This window comes from Styela clava, chromosome 14 (genome assembly GCF_964204865.1).
Source record: "Styela clava chromosome 14, kaStyClav1.hap1.2, whole genome shotgun sequence".
In the NCBI taxonomy this organism is placed as follows: domain Eukaryota; kingdom Metazoa; phylum Chordata; class Ascidiacea; order Stolidobranchia; family Styelidae; genus Styela; species Styela clava.
The window spans coordinates 1,881,862-1,903,161 of NC_135263.1; the positions used below are offsets into that span (position 1 = coordinate 1,881,862).

The 21,300-nt window shown below is 35.4% G+C and overlaps 1 protein-coding gene across 1 annotated transcript; it reads right to left on the reverse strand.

Annotated features, from left to right (window-relative positions):
• Nucleotides 1-9,092: 9,092 nt before the first annotated feature.
• LOC144431930 (kelch-like protein 25) lies at nucleotides 9,093-16,308 on the reverse strand. The gene is made up of 5 exons (XM_078119722.1): nucleotides 16,103-16,308; nucleotides 14,720-14,854; nucleotides 10,712-10,873; nucleotides 10,344-10,488; nucleotides 9,093-9,735 (listed from the first exon to the last, which is right to left on the reverse strand). The coding sequence occupies exons 1-5, from the start codon at nucleotides 16,146-16,148 to the stop codon at nucleotides 9,570-9,572; spliced, it is 654 nt and encodes a 217-aa protein (XP_077975848.1). The 5' UTR covers nucleotides 16,149-16,308; the 3' UTR covers nucleotides 9,093-9,569.
• Nucleotides 16,309-21,300: the final 4,992 nt, after the last annotated feature.

Sequence of the window (21,300 nt, forward strand, 5' to 3'; positions counted from 1 at the left end):
AACTTTCCAGCGTCCAAAGCATTTAAAGTTTAAACTATTTATTTAGTATAGCAATTTTACTACCGAAGGGTGTGTGTTACAATATTGACTAGCCATTGACTAAGTTAGAACGCTGTACCAGCTCTTAATTTTTTCATATACAAAAAGAGCTTACTTATTCATAATTTCGTTACGTACACTTCGCGACTTATACTCACAATGACACATCTCCTGTTACGTACTATAGTTTTAATACATATTTCTTTTACTTATTTTTCATTAACCCTCTACTGTACACAGAATCTCTCAAGGGGAAGTTTTTTTTTCAGAAATTTTGTCGCATAAAAAAATATTATTAGAGGAGTGTGTTTTGAAGATATATTGCTGAATAGAACTCTAGAAGACGCTTTTGAAAAAGGTATGAGTGAAGCTTTAGGGCTTAATGGTTGACAAGACACATCTCCTGTTACGTACTATGGTTTTAATACATATTTCTTCTAGGCCTACTTATTTTTCATTAACCCTCTACTGTACACAGAATCTCTCAAGGTCAAGTTTTTTTTTAGAAATTTTGTCGCATAAAAAAATATTATTAGAGGAGTGTGTTTTAAAGATATATTGCTGAATAGAACTCTAGAAAACGCCATGAGTGAAGCTTTAGGGCCTAATGGTTGACAAAATTTTTTATTTTTATTTAAATACCCATGCCAAATGTGTAGGGATGGCGCGTTGGAAGGTTAATTCATCATCAATTACCAAGACAAATGTATTTTATAATAATATACATATATTAACTAGCTATTCAAGCAAGACGAATGACGATATATGGGACAAGTTGAAGTAGCAATTGTGGCTGTACACGACCTTGTGAATTTATTGAAATGAAGTGGACCTAAAGATAACCGTTGTTGTTATTGCCACCAATTTTGAAAAATAGATATGTAACATGTTATAAACAAAGCAAAACAACACAGAATTGCGATTTCTGATATGAAAATCTCACCGTTAGTAACCTCAATATACATAAAAGTGGCCTGACTGAAGATCATGAAATATGATGTTCAATTAATTATGATAAATCATAAGCTATCGTCTTGTTTTGGCATCAACTATTCAATAGTTTGACATACATTATTGGCTTCAGAATCATAACCTCTCTCGGCTATGTCACCAAGTTGTGATAGAATAGATTTTTGGATAGCAAATTCGCGTGAGTCGTCGATAAAAAGTTCCTGACTCAGATGTAAATAAAAATATTGTTTTAGGATAATGCACGACATCGACATCTGATGAGTACAATGGTTACAAAAAAACTGGTTATAATTTAGCAAAATGCATGTAATTCGAGCCTTAAAGAAACTGAATTCTGAGCCTAATACAGGTTTGTTTGTGCTCAGCCATCTGCGCGTAAATATACCAACATATTACATTTGACTCTGACAAACAAATTGATATTTTTATAACAGGTGAAGTCAGTACCCACGATAATTTTTAAGTCCCAGTCAGAAGTTACAAAAGATATATAAGAATTTATGCTAAAATACAACTTGCAAAAAGCTTCATTTCATTCAAGAATATGAAAAACAAGAGCATCGATCTAGAAATGACTTGCTATTTTGTTCATTTTTGTAATATTCTACAATTTTCTCCCTGTCTGCACTATTTGCTATCAAAAAACTTGCAATAATCAAGTACAGTTTTCATTGCTACCAATAAGATTGTTCTAAATTCAACTTTCGAAGAAATATCGGTACTCCCGAAGTATGTGAACCAAGATGGCGGACATCGGAACGTAGTATTGTACCAGGTTAGACCATAATTTTAGGTACAAATGCTACGGGAGTCACTTGGCTAGTCCCCGAACTCATAATAGAACTAAAATAAGGAAAATTGGAATAAAATTATGGCCTAACCTGGTACACATACTACGTTCCGGTGTCCGCCATCTAGTTGCACATACTTCTGAAGCACCAAAACCCTTGCAATAATCAGATAATTTACTACAATTTTCTTTATTAATAATGAGAGTTTTGAATGATAAAATTAATATTTTCTAAGAATTCTGATCTAAAGCCTCATTTGCAGCATTAATCCCCTTCCTGGAAATATAACACTAGAAACGGTAATAAAATATAGTTGACTATGTTATTGCCCCACCACTGAATTTATGATCTGTTGTATTGTATTCCGTTATTACTATGTTCAAGTTGGTATCCAGACTTCTTCCTCCCTATCTTAGTCTAAAATCTGTGGTGGGGCAATAGCAAAATTGTGACGAGAATATTTACGACAACAGAGCTAAGAATTATTTTTTTGAAATTTTCATAGTTTGGGCAAGCTCAATAATTGAGATCAATTCGGCGTGCTAAGCATAATCTAACATATTATAACTCAATATATTCACAATCAAAGAAAACAGACCAGAAAACTAATGATGGGGCAATAGCTGACTGATACCGAATTTTCTTTGCATAAAAGTAATAATTCTTCGATGAGCAATTGTTAGAAATACTTAATTAAACGAGCAATCCACAACCCTAAACCGGCTTCACTTCATTATTATTTACCGACTGCATTAATTTAGTGCTGATATTGGAGCCCAAAACCTACCGCTACCAAACTTCACTAACTCTGAAATTAGATGACTTGCACTGTCTCAGTGAACTGTATCTCTAGTGCTAATGAAATCGTTCGTATGCGATGACGCAATTTTTCCTATGATCAAAACTGACTTACCAGCGACATCACGCGGAAGATATATATTTGATAGTTACCCCGCTTGGGTCATATTAATAAACTAGTGAAATGTAATCAAAATTTTAAACAGTCGAACTTATAATTTTAGAGTACGGTAGTATTTAACTAATAGGGGATAGTTCGGGGATAAAGGCGTGTAGAGCAGTAAAGATTTTGGTCCTGCCAAAACATGCAACTCATCATATATCGTTAGGTTACAATGGACGCTTGGACAGGACCTTGTTCGGAACAAAATGCGTATAAGCTCGTATAAAAAATGCTTTGAAGTTCTTCGGCATTTATTTGGTTGGAACGTAATTAAAAGTAACACTGATGTAATAGTAGGGTTACCATATTCTCGTGACTTCAAAGCGGGACGCAAAATGACAAACGACCCCTTGCCTGTGATTTTGTAACTTCACATTTTCTGATTTTACTACAAAAGGCCACATTTAAAGCCATCCCGACTGTCTTGGTTGATCATATTGTCATCGAGACTTCATGCGCATATTCTGTGTCCAAATATCGGGTTCAGTTAGAAAAATAGAAAAACCCTGTCGTTAACGATACATACATTCCGAATTCAGATTTTCTATGTACAGCGAAAGGAAGGAAGAATAATGAAATAGCTTGTCCGTTTTCTAGCATTGAGAATTTACTTATACGCCCAAGCATGATTTTCTGTAGATAACACCTTCTTCAATGTCACATTCACGTAAACCTCAGAACAGGACCAATTAGTATTGCTTTTATATGTTGTACGTTCGCTAACAATGTTAATGGGAAACAACGAAGCAAACAAAATGAAGTTAGTAGGCTAGCGCCTAAAGCGGGACGTATGGTGACTTTGGTGAGCCTATGTAATAGGTATGTCTTTTTGGGATGAAAAAAAGATTTTTCACAAGAAGAGCATTCTCCATCGAGCAGCTGCGCCATTGAAAAAACCCATCAGTCAACAATATTAAAAGATCATTTATCAATATATTTTGAAAATCTTTATGAAGGAGATCGTTGGGGCGAACTGATATTCTTTAAAGTCGCTCGTTTCACTAAAACAGGATTCCGAGCGAAGGCAAGAAAGGTAGCTATGGCAACCGCGTAAACAAGGAATAAAGCAGAGCCGATTCGAGGACAAGCTTTTCAAGGACATTGTGTTGTTGTTTTTTCAGACAGCAGTCGGGTAAAAACTATCAGACAACATGTGAATTCGTTGAGAAAGGAAAACTATATTTGCACGTATTGATAACCTAATTAAGAATTGAAAGATATACGCATGTTTGGATTAATTACAAATGGATTTACTTATGTGAGAAGCAGAGATACGATAAGGTATAGTATCTAATACTGGTACTGTCGCAGTGGGCTCTGATTCGAGTGTTTTACACGCACGGAATTATAGAAAAAGTGGAAACGTTAATAAGGTGACCGTACATTTGAACCCATGTACATTTGAACCCATGCGTATATCCACGGGTTCAATCTATATGCGGGTGCTAAAACCCATGGGTTAGGGTTAGTATGGGTTCAACTATCCGAAAAACAAAAAAAATTCCATGGGTGCAATAGCATACAGGTGCAATTGCCATGGGTTCAAATGTACGTGGGTTCAAATGTAATGGAACCGTTAATAACAGATAGAAATCATTTCAGGCGATGGACTGAAAAGTAATTTGACAAGAACTATTCAACTTGACACAAAGGTCTAGTGTAGTATAGTGCCAAAGGTAAAATACTACGAATGTGACGAATACACAATTTATGAACCTACCTGAATACGAATCTAAAATTACGTCAAACCGACGTAACAACGAGCTAATGTTTTTGATAAAATTTCACTGACTCATTGAAATAGGTTTACCAATAGTAACCAATTTTTAGCTTATTACAATGCAAGATCACAGTATTTACCAAGCTCGTTATTTTAGCTTAGCAAAGTAAAAGGAATAGCCTCACATTTATATCGTCAAATTCTATGTTCTGATGTTATAGAAGCTGAGGATGCTCTTATCTAGTCATACCTTTGTAATTATCAGACTATGCCCACAATGTTGTCTGTTTCCGGTATCGAGTATTTTCATTATTATTTTGCTTGTTTTCTATGCTCAAATGTCCGTAGGAGAACTTGTCAAAGTGTACAGATGATAACACAGACTAAGCCCATTTCCGCTTTGGTAGAAATACGAAAACCTGTCACGAACAACAAACAACGCTCCAGAAGTGTGTGCACCAATATGGAGGTAACTAATTTTGTTCGCCCATTTTACATCAAGTTGTGTAAGGGAGATTGAAACCTATGGGCAGGGGGTACATTCACTTGGCTAACACAATTAGTCCCAAACTCGTAATAGATCTAAAATAAGGAAAATCGGAATAAAATTATGGCCTAACCTTAACCTGGTACACATACGACAGTTAACGGTTCCTGTTACTATACAAGTAGGTCACCTAATTAACCATGCCTACTTACCACGCTATATCTGCCTTGATTATTTTAAATTTTGTTATCAGTGTAGCAACTTTGTGCTCTAAATATCTGAATCTATATAATTACACACAAAATACTGGCTCAGATCTGGTTATGCATACGTTAACGTCTGTTTAAGGAATTTACTTTTGGTGCTAGCGGTTCATTTACGTTCATTTACGTGAACACTGCGCTATTATTCTCATCCGCGTGTATAAAACATTGTATACGCTATTCTAGTGGATTGTCTGTTCACTTGTATTTTACTTTCGGTACTACGCTAAATCAGACTTCTATGTTTAACTCAGCTTGATACCAGTCTTCCAGCTAAAATGATTTTTCCCTTATTTATAGATCTGGACATTTCGAATCGAATAGTAAATTATCCGAATCGGTTCAGACGAAAATTACGCATCGCTGCCATGAAATATGTTTGTTGTTGTCTTTAAACACTCGGCGAACTCTCTGATTTAGAATTGTGCAACCTGCGGCTCTCAAGAAAAATTTATGCGGCCCGCGGAGAAGTGCCAATTTTATATGCGATATATGAATTTGGCCAACCACTATTGTTTATTTAGTGGTCTTATGGTTAATGGGTCATTTCACGCTTCAGCTTTCATCAAGCCGCTTTGAACAGAGCCAACTCTATTGTCCTGAAATGTTATACAATAATCTTATAGTATACCCTTATAATTTAGGGATCTGTGGCTAGGCTAATGTTTTCCAAATCAACTCTTCGCAAACGATTGAGGCATTTATACAAATTATGGGAAGCTTCTATCAAAGTATTGAAATGATGAAGAGTCCATAAACTTCAGGTGGTGCCGCCATGAGAACATTTGGGGCGCTCCCGTAATATGTGCACCAAGATGGCGGACTCCCGGATTTGGGAATGGAGTGTTGTTGGGGAGGTATATTGAGTACTCCCGAAGTATGTGAATCAATATGGCGAACACTGGGACGTAGTATGGCGTTCCGGTGTCAGTTGTTTTTGGTTCACATGCTTCAGGAGCGTAATTTGATATTTTTAAACGTGTCTGTAGAGTTTTTCTCAAATCTTAAATTTTTGCATCATTGGCGGGGGCTTTGTACAAAAGATCCAAAGTGTCACCCACTGTAGTCTACAAGGGCAGTCTTATTACTTGCTGTATATTATTTTACATATTTTCCTCCAGTTACTTGAAGCAATGTCTGGCAAGCTTGATCTTGATAAACAACTGGAACAAGATACAATGGAAGGTGTTGATAAAGATGAATGGGTGAGTTGAATACATTTTGGTTCGAAATAGGGCTGGGCTCTGATTGCCATTTGAATGACCTTCTCTGTAGATAAATATTGGGTACTCCCAAACTATGTGTACTAAGATGGCGGACACCGGACTGTAGTATATGTACCAGGTTAGGTATAGGCCATAATTTGAAGTACAAATACTACGGGAGTCACTTGGCTAGTCCACGAACTCATAGTAGAACTAAAATAAGGAAAATTGAAATAAATCCAACATGGCCATCTTGGTTCACATACTGCAAGAAAAAACACAATTGATTATGGATTCGGTAAAAATGGTGGTCATGGCAAAGTATAAAAAATACAGTCATTTGGGGGTTGGTTGACAATTTTCAATGGCCCTAATTGAAATGAGATACTTTTACGTTATTATTTTAGGTGAAAATATGAGTCCTAATTGTTTCAGATTCCAAATTGTGAAACTTTGAACTGATTTTGCGGCCCTGTTCAAAAGGCGCCCATGGAAAGGGGATAATCGACACACATAAGATAGGCCACTGTTCACCATCCAATTTCATGAAGCTGAAACTGGCAAATGTGTACACAACCAGAGCTATTACCTGGACAAAACACAGTTACACCATATAAAAAAGTTGATAGTGACGTATCTAAGGCGTGGCCCGAGCCACGGGCACCGTTTGGAAAGGGGTGCAAAATCTGCAAAAAGTTTCGGCACTTCCGAAGTATTCGTATCAAGATGGCGCACAACCTGAACATAGTATGTGTTACAGGTTAAGGTTGTTCAGGTTTTGCGTCATTTTGGTTCGAATACTTCTGGAGCGCCAAAGTTTCAATCGTAAAATGTTTCAATAAAGTAATTTCAAATTGGAAATAATTGAAACCGTAATTTTAATCAAATAATGTTGTACAAGTATTTCAATTCAACAACAGTCGCTAAAAATTGTCAGTCAACGATCAAGCGGCGTGAACTTTGCCATGGGTGCCATTTTACGTAGATACGTCATTGTAAGTCGATTCATCAGCTTTACTCTTCTCAAGGTAAACATGTGAATCATATATATTCCTAAACTTTTGGTTCTCACTATATTTGGGTGAGCGAACTCCTACTACTTCTTTTCTTCTTCTCAAGATAAACATGTGAATCATATATATTCCTAAACCTTTGGTTCTCACTATATTTGGGTGAGCAAACTCCTAATACTTCTTTTATCAATACCTTCCCACCTAAAATCTGTACTCTTTAAACCTTACTTGAGGTTTCGTTTGCTTTCCCGATTCTATAATCAGTTTTATTTAGTTAGTCTCTTGCCGATTAGGGAGTCGAAATAAATTTATACTTATATTTCAGGATGACTACTAAGAGAAATCCAGAAAGATTTCATTTCAAAACGAATAAGACCAGATATCATATCAAATCATCGTGATAACCATCAAACAGTGATGATATATAAACATTTGTATCTGTAATTTATATAGATTTCCTTGTACTCAGTATATCTTATATAGAACAAGTTGGACACTTAACCAAAAACAACTCTTAACATATATGCCAAGGCAGGAGTGTGAAACAGGCGGGCCACAGCCCGGCCCTCCAAGCAATTTAGTGTGGCCCTTCTCAAGAGGCCCCTCTCAGAATTCGGAGGCATAAAATCCTAATCCGACCGTTTATGTTTGAAAAGACACTTACATTAATATACATACATATTGTTTTTTGCTCTTGTCGCTGTGTTAAATCTTTCACTATTTTGCCCACTGCTTTATTACTATAATGCTAAGCAATAGCCGGACTCTCTTCTCTTGCATTTCCACTACATTTTTGTGTGGCCCGGCTAGATGTATGAAGTTATATGGTCCACCGACAAAAAATGTTTCAGAAGTAGGTGCGCCAAGATGACGGACACCGAAACGTAGTATGTGTACCAGGTTAAGATTAGGCCATAATTTTATTCCAAGTTCCCTCATTTTAATTCTATTGCGAGTTCGGGGAGCAGCCAAGAGACTCTCGTAGTATTTGTACCCGAAACTATGGCCTAACCTTAACCTGGTACACATACTACGGGAGTACCGGGAATACCTACAAGGTGGTAGGGGTTATTCTTTCGTCAAAGCAAATTAAATGCTCCCGGAAGTGCCAGGTAATCCCATATTAACTATTTCAACTTTACCAAGGTTCGAAAATTTGACCCATTTTTAGACTTCTAGACTAGTAACATATGTCGAAATTTGCTTTTAAAACGGAAAAGGGCGGCGTTGTTTTTTAAATCTGATAATTTCTCAAACCGTTACTATTGATGCAAATCATGCCAGGACATTTCTAACCAGATGCCATACCAGAAACAACTATATTATGTTCTTGTGCTTGCTTTGTGAGTAAAGGTTTAGCATAGTCTCAGCTAGATTTTCTCACTCCGTAAACTGCTCAGTGTTAGAAGTTTCTTCCTTAGCTCAAGTTTAATAAAGTCACACAGATATCAATTAAAGCTATTTTATTCAAAATTAGAAACTATACTCAAAATAATAAGGCAAATCTACGCTAAGTTTTCATATACGCAATCATGTTTCTGGTGCTGATTATTCTGTGCACGCAATGAAAAATACACTTTGATGACGTTATTAATTAAATTTATATAATATTTGCATTGAATAACATAATAAATTGAATTGTAAAAAATTCTGATATTTAGAAATATTAGTTATTTCCTATCTATTATGCTTATTAGTAGGTTTCACCCTGGGATGTATATATTTTTTAGTTTACGAAACAATCGGACCAGTGGCGTAGCCAGGGGGTGGTTTTGGAGGTCGAAACCCCCCTTTTGGAAATGTGAAAATAATTAATACAACTTCCTGTATCATGCATAGCAATTTTTCGTAGCTTGAAACGCTTTTTTAGACCCTCAAGACTAATGAAACACGCGCATTCCGCCGTTCGATCTACCCGCTACTAGCTGTTTCGAACCAATTTGACAAATAAAAATAAAAGTTGTTGCAATGATGTGGCTTTTTGGTATTTATTGTTGTCCGCATTTCGAAATTTCTCTAACACACACTTTTTAATTGGAACAACAAAACAGATGATTTTAAAACAATTTTGCGTTTGTGCTCTGACTTGTAATTATAAGACATTATATACATTGATTGTTACACTTTAGCATCACAACGTTGCATTCTGTACCACAGGATTGGGGATCGTCGCTGATATGGCATGATATGGCCTACGGTGATTGTGTTACACCGGAATCTTTTATCTTTTTCAACGTATTCAGCCTGATTTGTCTTCGGCTCAAATTTGTACAAAGAGCGAGCACTGAAAGAAATATAAGTAACCCTTATTCATTTAATCTGAAACCAATCTTTTAGTTTAGGCAAAAGTTCGACTTACGCGATCTTTAGAGAAACAATTTGTAGAATTTATGCAATATGTAGAAAAGAAATATTCCTAGATTCAACTTCCAAATTAATATTTTTATAGTAAACCGATAAGCGACAAAAATTGTCTAAACAGGTATTAAAAAAATTGTTACCAGTGACATCTTTAACGAACTTTGATAAATTCAATTTTTTTTACGTCACTTGATATATTTGTCGACTCCCCACTAACGGAAGGGGGGTTACCGGATGTTGCACTAGTGCAACTTCTGCCTGAAACGGACTAATTCTGAGATATTATATATAGGTTGTTGAATCTGAAATACTTGATAATATGTGCCCCGATGTTGAAAAATATTGGGAATGTCAAACTTATTTCATGGCTTAATTCATTACTTCGATCAATATTAAAAATGCGTTGAATAGGAAAATCATCACATAGAATTTAAGCCTGAAAAAGAGCATTATTCAAACAGTGACTTCAAGATTTTTCATGAGCTGCATCATGAAATGCAGTGAACCAAACTATCTGTAATAAATACTTACCCTTCCGCAGCTATAATAAAATATATTTCGTTGTTGAGAGCAACAATATGCTTGAAGAACCAACCAGAATCAGGTAATTGAATTTGCAAAGATATTTTCTGCCATGAATTGTTGTTTAAATCATAGCAAAGAAGTACTTGGTCACCTGCAAAGTATATACACTTAGTGAATCTGTGTACATACATTCAAGTTTTCAATTCAATTTTATACATACCAAGCTTCAGGTTTGATGCCCCGTAATAAGCTAGTCATTTACTCTAATAAGATGGCAGTGGCGCAAAAAAATAATATATATTGTGGAGTAAAGTATGTAAATCTTTCCTAGCCATGGCCACTTGTGCAAAAATAATCTTACTCCAGCATCATACCTGCGATGTATATAAAATCGTTTGACTGTGCGGCATATGCATATTTTATGCCTACAGGCAACGGTGCAGTGAGCTCCCATTTTGAACTTTCAAGATCGAACACTTCGCCACTCTCGAGCTTGCGATATGATGTATCAAATCCACCAAAACAATACAAACGTCCTGAAATACAAGGGAAATTTTCACAGTTTTATTCATATATATAGGCTACCTACATATAACATAAATGAGAAAAGATAAGAAAGGATGAGCAAATATTAACACAGCCGATCAAATACTCTAATAAACTTGTTATATATGAACTCACTGCGTGCAAGGGATTTGGTAATGTTTGAATATATATAAATAATTCGATCAGGTCTTGAATAAAAAGTATGAACTTGGTTGAGGTGTTATTGTTTACACGTGTTCGTAATAAAGCTTCATGGAAATCTAGTGCTTGGTAGAAATGTTTTATTTGATTTATTTATACTATTAGGGTATGAGCGAGCGGACAAGTTTTTTTCCTGGCACAGTCGACATGTTTATCAATTACAAAAATGAGAAAAATTTTTTTTTCCAGGGTACTAGAATTTAGAGTTGGATTATCCGGATAACCGAGAATAATTTTTCTCTGATATCCGGATATTATTGTAACGGTTAACCGGATAATAGAGCAGTATGAATAATGCATATTATATGCGCATTAGTGATTTTTATATTTATTGTTGAGTGGCGACTGGCATCTTCCAGAGCATATAATAACAACTTTTATTCACACTACTCTGCCCATTTTTAGTCATCCGTAAAAATGTTGAAGTAAACTTCAATATCACATCACAGAACACGCAGAACAAATGTGATTATTGCGTATTTGCGTTATAGAAGAGCTCATTCGCTTTATGAAGTTAGAATGGAACTGGAGGTACAGTATTAGCAAGACTAGTTTAAGCAAATTCAGTTGAAAGGCGTTGAATGGGTGGGTGTGAGTTTGTTACCTTTTGGTCGGGTCTGACTTTTAGTTGTTGCGTGTATTGGAGAAACGCATTTTATGATGAATTTCGTGGACTTATTTCACCATACTTCGTTTTCAGTGTAGTCTATGTGCGTTTCAAAATGTTCGGTACACGAAGGCATGTTATGCGCATGTTTTTAACTTTGGTTTTATATGGGTTTTTTTTCAAATTTCGGTGTATCAACCGAATCAATAGATGTATCAGCCGAAATAAATCTATTCTATCTAGGTCAGGTGTATGTTTACCTAACGTTAATTTAACTTTAAAGCCATTAAAATGGAATTCAAGCGTTTTAAAAGTGACAATCCTGTGTGGAACTACTTTTTTCGATCAACAAATGGCGAAAGAGCAAAATGCGAAAAGTGTGAACACACAATTTCTTGTAAAGGTGGATCTACTGGTGCTATGAGAAACCACATGCAGCTTAAACATAAAATTGCTGTCGAGGCAAAGAGGGCAAGGCAGGAAGAATCTGTCAGGGCAGTCAGCTTTGCATGTACAAGCACTCAAGATGATTTTTTCAAACCAGGCCAAGAATCGCTAGAAAGAGTTGTTGCAGAGTTAGCCGCAGTGGATAGAACTTCCTTTAACACAATTGCTCCCAGCAAGCAATTGAGACAAGCATTTGCAGCAAGAGGGTACAAACTACCACTTACAGTGCAAAATGTTAGAAGCCTTATCATGACATTTTTTCAATTACTGAAAAGCGATGCAAAGAAAATCATTGAAATAAACAGAGAAGCTGGGAAATTTTTATCTATTACTCTTGATAAATATACAAGCATAAGAAGCAGAAGTTACATGAACATAAATCTGCACTACGATTTGAACCAAGTTAATTTAGGAATAGCACGAATAAAGGGCTGTACGCCAGCTGAAAGAGTCGTGAGTTTAGTAAAAGAAAGATTGCACGAGTTTGGTCTTGAGATAGAGAATATTGTGGCAGCTACGACAGATGGAACTAGCGTAATGAAAAGCTTTGAGAGAATGATAGATTTTGTCCATCAGCTTTGCTTTGCGCATGCTTATCATTTAGCAGCAACTGATTTCTTGTACGCAAGGAAAAATCTATTTGAAAAAATAGATGAGGAAATGGAGAGTTATGAGGGGTCCGATTCGGAATATTCTTTAGAAGAAAAGATTGGAGTAAGTGATAATGCTTCTTGAGGTAAGAATCGAAGAAAGGAGGGACACATGTCTTATTCATCTGATCGAATACTTGAACGATCCAAGTTTTATTAATGAAAATAAACTAAATACATTCGACCAATTCGGAAATAAAAACAAGATGTGTGGTCTGGCTGCGACGCTTATGCAAAAGCTGCGCGGAGAAGAGTCTGACAACAACTTGGTATCATTAGTTTCGACTGTATTGCCTGAAAAAACGACATGCGAATTTCTGAAACAAGTCAGCATCAAACCCAGCCAATCGACCCCCCACCAATACTGCAAATTTAAACAGAATAACAATCCAAAAAGAATTCAATCCAAAGTTTGATGAAATCGGTTCAGCAAATGAATAAACTGCAGCCTATACGAAATTGCAGCATGTAGGGTTAATCTCTTATACTACGTAACAATAGACCCTACGTACAGAAAGTAAACACATAGAGAGGCAAAATGACTTTGATTCATAAACACGTCATTTGAAACAATTAAACATTTAGAATAAATATGATATGTAATATCTTTCGAGGAGCACTCAGCGAATCGTCTTCGAAAACCGCTAGCATAACGATTAAAGCCGTCATTGTTATGCAAACCGCAAATCGGGTTTCACGATCAGAATATGCATTGTTATGCAAGCGCCATCATTCTACCGTGTTTCCCCGAAGATAAGACCAAGCCTGAATTTTAAAAAGATTTCAATATAAGCGCTAGCCTTTAAAAAGGACTTAGTCGATAGCGCGAATTTTATTTTTTTAACTCAATCTCGTGGAAGTGCGTCGTTTCAATTTTGCTAGGACGTCGCAAAATTTCGTGATTCGTGAACCTTTTAAACAACCCATATCTTCTACTTTCACTGGAAAAAAGAAAGAATAAATCGATCTTACCTGTGATGTTGCTATAATAGGAAAGTTTAATTCTGGAAATTCGGTTTTCTGTAGATAAAGATTATTTGTCCTTGGTTCAAAAAGCATTGCGCACTCCCATCTTCTTTGCGATTTCGTATTTATATAAAGCAGGCTTTTCTACCAAGGCCCATTAATTGCGATTTCACTGACTGTCGTTAAGTTTTGTTTGTTCGTTTATATAAAACTCATTGCGAAAAAGGTCTTTTATTAAAAGGTATCAATACGTATTTTCACGGGGAGACGCAACTTGAGCATATTTTTGAAGGGCGTCACAATACGATGAAGTTCGAGAACCACTGCGTCCCAGTCCATAGCAAGAAATATTTTCTACTTTTTTAAATGGTTAAAAGTCTATATGTAGCAGTTATTTAAAATAAAAACGTGCTATTTGGAAGTAAATGGAAATCGATATTCATATTTTGTATAATAAAAAATCTCATTATTTTCTGTCCCAAAAATAAGCCCTAGTGTTATTTTCGAAAGAAAATTGAAGACAGTGTCTTATTTTCGGGAAAACACGGTATTATGATGATGTATTCACTCGGAATCGTGAAATCTTTGTTTTACACTATTTGTATAATAATTGTATTTCGAATCAAGAGTCTGAAAAAAGTACAATATATATGGTACTTTGGTGTTCTCTTTGCGGCCCCTAAAATTCGTTTCGCGGCCCCTAGTTTGGGAAGCCCTGAACTAGATCATACTTATCAACAGTTGAAAATCTACTTCCAGGTGACATTGCCTTACATTTGCTCACTAATATTTATGTCTCTATAATATTATACTGATCACAATCGAGAGAGACAAATGCAAGATCGTATTATTACTAAAACGGCGATCCTCTGCCATATTTATTTACACATGGGATACCAAGATGTATTATCACTTTGTAAATGACATGGGCGACTTTTATTTACGGTTTTTGAAGCATTATTTACCTTTAGCTGAAACAACAGCGTGACCTTCTCTTTCTATTTTCATGCTTTCCAACTGTTGCCATTCGTTATTCGTTGGATTGTATTTTTCGACTGAGCGACTGTTCGATCCCCAACCACCACACACGTAGATGCATCCTAAAATGAAGTTTTCCAAGAATATGAGAATCACAATATTATTACCTAAGAGAAATTATTTTCATTCCTATTTTGAATAATTCCTTGATTGAATATTCCGCCATAATCCGCACTTGACGAAACAGCTGAATTGGCTGATTTACATTATTTCACAATGGATGCAACATTTGACTAATTTTCATTTATTCTATTAATGAAGCCCTGATTGAGTTTTGATGTCCTATGCCAACAGTTTTAGTTTATTATAGATTCAGAAATGGAAATTCAGTATTCATTCATGCAACTTGACTTTATTGCGTTTATGAACAGGATATTTATGTTTATTGAATTGGTGGTTTGTTCACTATATTGTGAATTCACATGTAATGGATATCAATGGGTAACTTATATAATTGTTCCACTGTATTTTAATCCTTTGAATAGCCATGTTATTATGCGAATTTACTTTTCTGTCAGATGTCGGATACTGCCACAGCAAAACCTTGTCTGATATGTCAGGGTCATCCCATATTCATGCTTGGCTCAAATGTCTAGCTATCTAATTCCCCATTTGGCATAGATAGCAAATAGTTACTGTATTCATATTTCGGTCTAATTTGATATTGATTTTTCGATGTGTATATTTCAGAATTGAATGATTTTGGTTCGCGAAGATAGGTTTGATGGCACTATTTAGAACTAATTTGAATCTCAAACTTCTTTAACTAAGGTTAAACCAAGTTTTTACATTTTAAATATATTTTTTCCCAGATCATAACACTTCGTTTTTGGCAATTAGGTTACAAGTATCGTATATTTGCGTGTTAGACAAGATAATTGATTATATATTTGTGTTCCGCACATTATTAGAACTGTTGGGTTGTGAAAGGTATACATACCATCATATGCCCATTATGTCGTAATCGCACCCCAGCTTTGGAAAAGAAAAATACGCAAAGTTTCTAATATTTGCCCATTTCAACTAAAACCTTAGTAGTGCTGACACACTCATATTATAACCGATTTAGTCAAACTACAACGTTTGAACCGTGGAAGAGCAATAATGCAATAAATGTTTTATGTATCTATTACTTACTTGGTGTTTCGGCGCTAAAATTTAAATTTCCATAAAATTTTGTACTTCTATAAATTACAATTTCCATCAATAATATCTGAAACTCGGATTTTGAGTAATTTTATGAAAACTTCCCGTCGGGTAAGTTTTGTGATAAAATAAGCGACGTGCAAAAACTGTGGAAAATGATTTACCATTCATTGTAGCTGCGCGCGGCCAACCTTCGTGTTCGCATATCATGTCCGATAGCCTTTCCCATATTGGTTTAGTACAAGCGTATTTTGTACGATGAACTCCACCATTCCTTATCAGTACATAGAGGTAATTATTACTTGTAACAACAGCATAGCAGTTCCGAGTGAGCCAGGATATTTTCTAGAAAGACATAATATTTTGCGATAAATCAGTAGCATTAGTCTTCCTCGTTTATCTTACCTCCCACTCATGCCATTTCTTTGTTGCTGGTTTATAAAAGTGAAATTTGCCATAGGAAGACAGGATAATTTCGTTTTCATCTTTTGCGTTGAAGACTTTTGTTGCTTCTGTAACAGACAAATATTTAAAGTGATCAACTCTCTAAATTAAATTGCCAAAGAAAATTATTTAATATACAGGGTGGGCCAAAAATACGTCAACAGTTATCAAATTAATACTATGGATAACTGTTGACCTACTTTTGACCCAACATGTATAATAAGCGCGCAACGATGCGTAACAATAGCTTATAGAGTTAAATTAGCGGGGTCCAAACATTTTTTTGTACTATTCCACTCGTTATAATTATGGACCACGCTATATTTATAAATAATTTTATCTTGGAATATTTTTCAATATATTCATGAAACACTAAACATGTGCTGACGTTATAATGTCTTTATTAAAGAAAGCTGAAAAAATCCACATTCTCACGAATCAAAAAATAAGCAAGAGTTGTATGAGTTGATTATATCATTTTACGATATTCCTTTTTTTCGATATTTGTTTTTTAATATTTTCGGGGTCCGGACCTTCGGTATTAATAATTATTGCAAGAAAATTGCAAAGCAATCTTTTCAAATTGCTTTGATGCAATTACTCGTGAGACAAACCACGAAACATATATTAAATTGATATGTAGCATTCTTTATGATTTCTCATTGTACACGAATTGAATTGCGAATTTTTCCGATTATTACTTGCCTTGTATTGGTATTTGCTTGGGTTTCGATTGTTTGAAGCCTCGAATATGTCCTGCTGCCCCTTGAACACCGCTTTCCAATTCTTCACTTTCAAGACTCATATTTTCCAACTTTGAATCTGAGGAAATGTCCGAATCACTTTTTAAAACATACAATACGACTCAGTAAGTTTTGCAGTAACTTAAAAACTTGGAGGGTGTGTTACGGCTTTTATTTTATATAATCTACAGAAATACAACGGTCAAAATGACATTCAAATTGTGAAGTTACACATTATGACATAGGAGATGTGACATATATTCAACTAGAGCTGAATATAGTTCTTTACCATAAAACTTGATGAAAGAATATATTTGCATATGCATATTTCTGCTAAACTCTTAAAACTTCAATCACCTTTCACCAATCTTCGAAATATTTCATGGACCAGAAGATTGTCAGCCGTTGGTCGATTTTTCGGCCTAAACTGCAACATCTCCTCAAGCAAATTAATTGCTCTGGTTTTGTCGCTGAGGAGCAGATGGCTGAGATCACGATTTTGGTTTTTCTTGATGTACATGTTCCATCCATCTGGATCTTCACCAAATGGATGTTTTCCACCACTCCATACCGCGTATATCACGAGACCCATCGAATATATATCAGATTTTTTAGAAATCACGTCGTCGTTATAGGTTTCCGGAGCTCTGTATCCATCAGTACCAGCACGTGTGATACTTTGGGCAGTGTATGAACGGCCTTTGCGAAGCTCCTTCGACAGCCCGAAATCGGATATTTTGAGGGTATTTTTATCGGGCGACAACAAGACGTTGCCAGGCTTTAGATCACGGTGTATGACGTCGTTTTGATGTATAAACTTCAAACCGTGGAGCAACTGTTGCGCAAACGATATGGCCTGGTTATCGTCAAATGGGAGGCGCAATTTTTGTCGATTTTTTAGAAAATCAATAAGATTTTCATCGTGACAAAGTTCCATAGCAATGTACATTCTTTTACCAAATGTACCATCGTGATACACGTCGGAATGGATAATAGAAACAACATTTGGGTGATAAGCCAGCTTCATAAGAACCTTGGCCTCCTGCAGGTTACGTTTGTTGAAATCGAGAAATTTGATCGCCACAGGTCTGGGACCAGTTATCTCGCTCAGCTGCTCTCCACGATAAACATGTCTTCTTCCACACAATGGCTGATCACGGAGCGCCCTGTACACTCCGCCGACATTTATATAATCTAATAAACCAAATCCTGTCAATTAGGTTGTGAAACCAAGTCCTATATTTTGTAGTTTAGTTATGTATGTCTGGTTATCAGTATGAGTAACATGTTACGTTCGTGTGTGTTGCTATACGATTGTTTTCGCACGGAGGCGCTATTGATTCATGTTCGGCTTCGCTAACAGAAATGGATTTTTCCCAAACCATGGTATTGGACGGTAATCAGAATTTCAGACTCCTAATGGCGATAATTACAATCAACATTTTTTGGGACTCAAAAAATTAGAATAAAGACGTTTTTCTAACAAAATCTTATTAAAGTACTGCAAAAATCAAAACTTTTATTATTCAAATATGATTTTTCGGAGATGGAGTCCAAATTTCAATTTATTTTAATTCTTCCTTGTTTACTACCTTAACATTAGTCAATCATCAACAACAAAAAAATTACGGCGACGTAAAAATATTAAATAATAACAGCGTTTTTACAGAATTTCGGTCATGTTTATACTGATTCGTTCTCGGCCGCCGTTTTATGTGAAGAGAATTCAAGTTATGCCGTAGTGATCTCTCGGATAATACTGCGAAAGACTGATCTAGTCAAATGAGCTATCATAATTTATAATTTGCAGCAACTATATTTTGTTTGTCCCTTTTTTAAATCATATATGGAGATTTATATCATTCCCTACCTTGTTGGTACAACTTTGAAAAACTAGGATTCTCTTTGTGTTTATTGCTTTTTTATATTTCATTTTTTATTTGTGAATCTTGGTGTCGCAGACTCATGATGACCATTTCTGGTCCTTCGCGATTTCCTGTCAATTTCAATGAAATCCGTTACTGTAGTGCACAAAATATATATTTTTTTGATTTGTGTTGTGATTTCTTGCACGGCGAAATAAATGTACAGTATACAGTACAACAATCTAAAAAAATTTAACAAAATTGTATTAAAATTGTAAACCAATTTGTACGCGCCAATTCGCAAAAATACTTTCAAGGGTATGCATCCAAAATGCGCAATAGTAAAGGAAGGATATAGTCAAGGGTTAGAAAACATCCATGTCCTTTTGTGCCGATATTCTTGTGATTTTCATGATTACCGATATTTACTGTTTTTGTGTATTTTATGACTTGGACATGTGAATTAAAATTTGTAGTTTGGTTGTCTTTAATGTTACGATATTATGCCGTGCATTTGGTGAGCTCAATTGTGCTGTGATATCGAGTGTGAAATACTCTCACTAGTATGAATAGTTATAGTTTCTGTGAAAATACTATTGCATAATAAGAATTTCGCTCATCCAAATTTAGTTAAGACAATAGAGTCTTTGTAGACTATGGCAATACTGCACATTTCATTTCACAAAACCATTTTCATATCATGATTCTGTGCACATTCTTCTAAATATCTCGATTACAGTTAACGGTGCGTATATGCTTCTCACATTTTGTATCATCTACTCTACAACAACTACGTACGCAGGCCGATAAATGCTATACTAGCCTCATAAATCGGTTCGGAATAAAAATATATATTCTATTTCGAGTGCTGCTTCAGAGAAATAATATTGTGATATTTGTGTGAATTCAGTTTAAATTTCGCTAATCTTTATGAAATACGTTGTCAAATTAAACAAATTTCAGAAATAGTGTTCCGGAATGAGTAAACCGAATTTTATCGCGGAGACATTTAATAACTGAATTTGTAACTTCACCAATAAAATGTATATACAATTTACACAGCATGAAAACCCATTCTGGCTTTTGGGATTTTGTTATGACGTCATATATGAATGGAATTTTAACATTTGCGTAAAATACAAAAACACATAGGCAAAATAGTATTCTAATCACAGGGGAATGTCTGGCAATAACTTGAATTTAAATAAAGGTTGAGATGATCAAATATGTTATAAAAGTAACGGTGACGGAAAGCACAACGTCCTAGTGATAAAAAGTTCATTTACCCCTCAATACTCTATAGCTTACGCTGTTCTCTACCACGGAATTTCAATTAAGCATTCTTGTGCCCGGGTGTAATGACTCTTAAAGAATAACTATACCTTCGTTAGAATCCCCGTTTTTGTATCCACAAACAATAGCTCGAATCTTTGAAACTGTTGCCGCAGAACCTAAATGTTGAATTAAAAGTTGAATGTTAAATTATTATGTAATGTTTTTTGCTTTTTATATACGACGCTTATCACGGCTTTCAGCTCAGAAAATGGATCTAAACAAGCAGTTACCGACGTTATATAAACAGACATTAGGGCCGGAATCTTGAATGTCCTAAATCCTAATCTAATTCGGGCATCACATGAAATAACAAGAGAGCAATGCTCAAATATATGGACACGAACCTGGTCCACGGTGTGTTACCGGTGTCGAAAAACTTCCGACTTTCGCGCAGCACGAGTTGGCAAAATCAAAATGGAAGACAAGCCGTCACTTTTGGCAGAATAAAAATCGTGATTTTGGGGTAAAATACCAAATCTCATAGATAGCCTTGAAAGATGCATTTCGATTAAGATTAAAAATCTTAAAATGGTTTCTATACACAGACTCACACATTTTGAAGTTTTTCAAGCATTTAAAATGAACTATATCAGTTGGAAGTAGATCTTTGACAATGGCGTCACAATGCTTCATGGAATCCAAAATGACGTCACAATTAACATTTCACGTTTTGTAAAATGTATAATGACGTCTTACAAAAATTATCAATGGGAAAATAGGAGTTTAGTTACAGACAAAAAAAACGTAGTAAACTAATCACTCAAGTTGGACTGGATAGTAAATTTAAAATAAAAACACTTCAAAAAATAAAGGCTGTACGTAATAAAACGTCATGTCACCAGAGAACAACGTCATAATATCACTTTATGGTCGCGAGAGGTCGGGGGGAAATGGCCCCGTTACTGATAAATAAAATTACCATTATTCGAAAATTTGGTCATGTTTATAATGTTCAATTTGATCCTATTTTCTGTT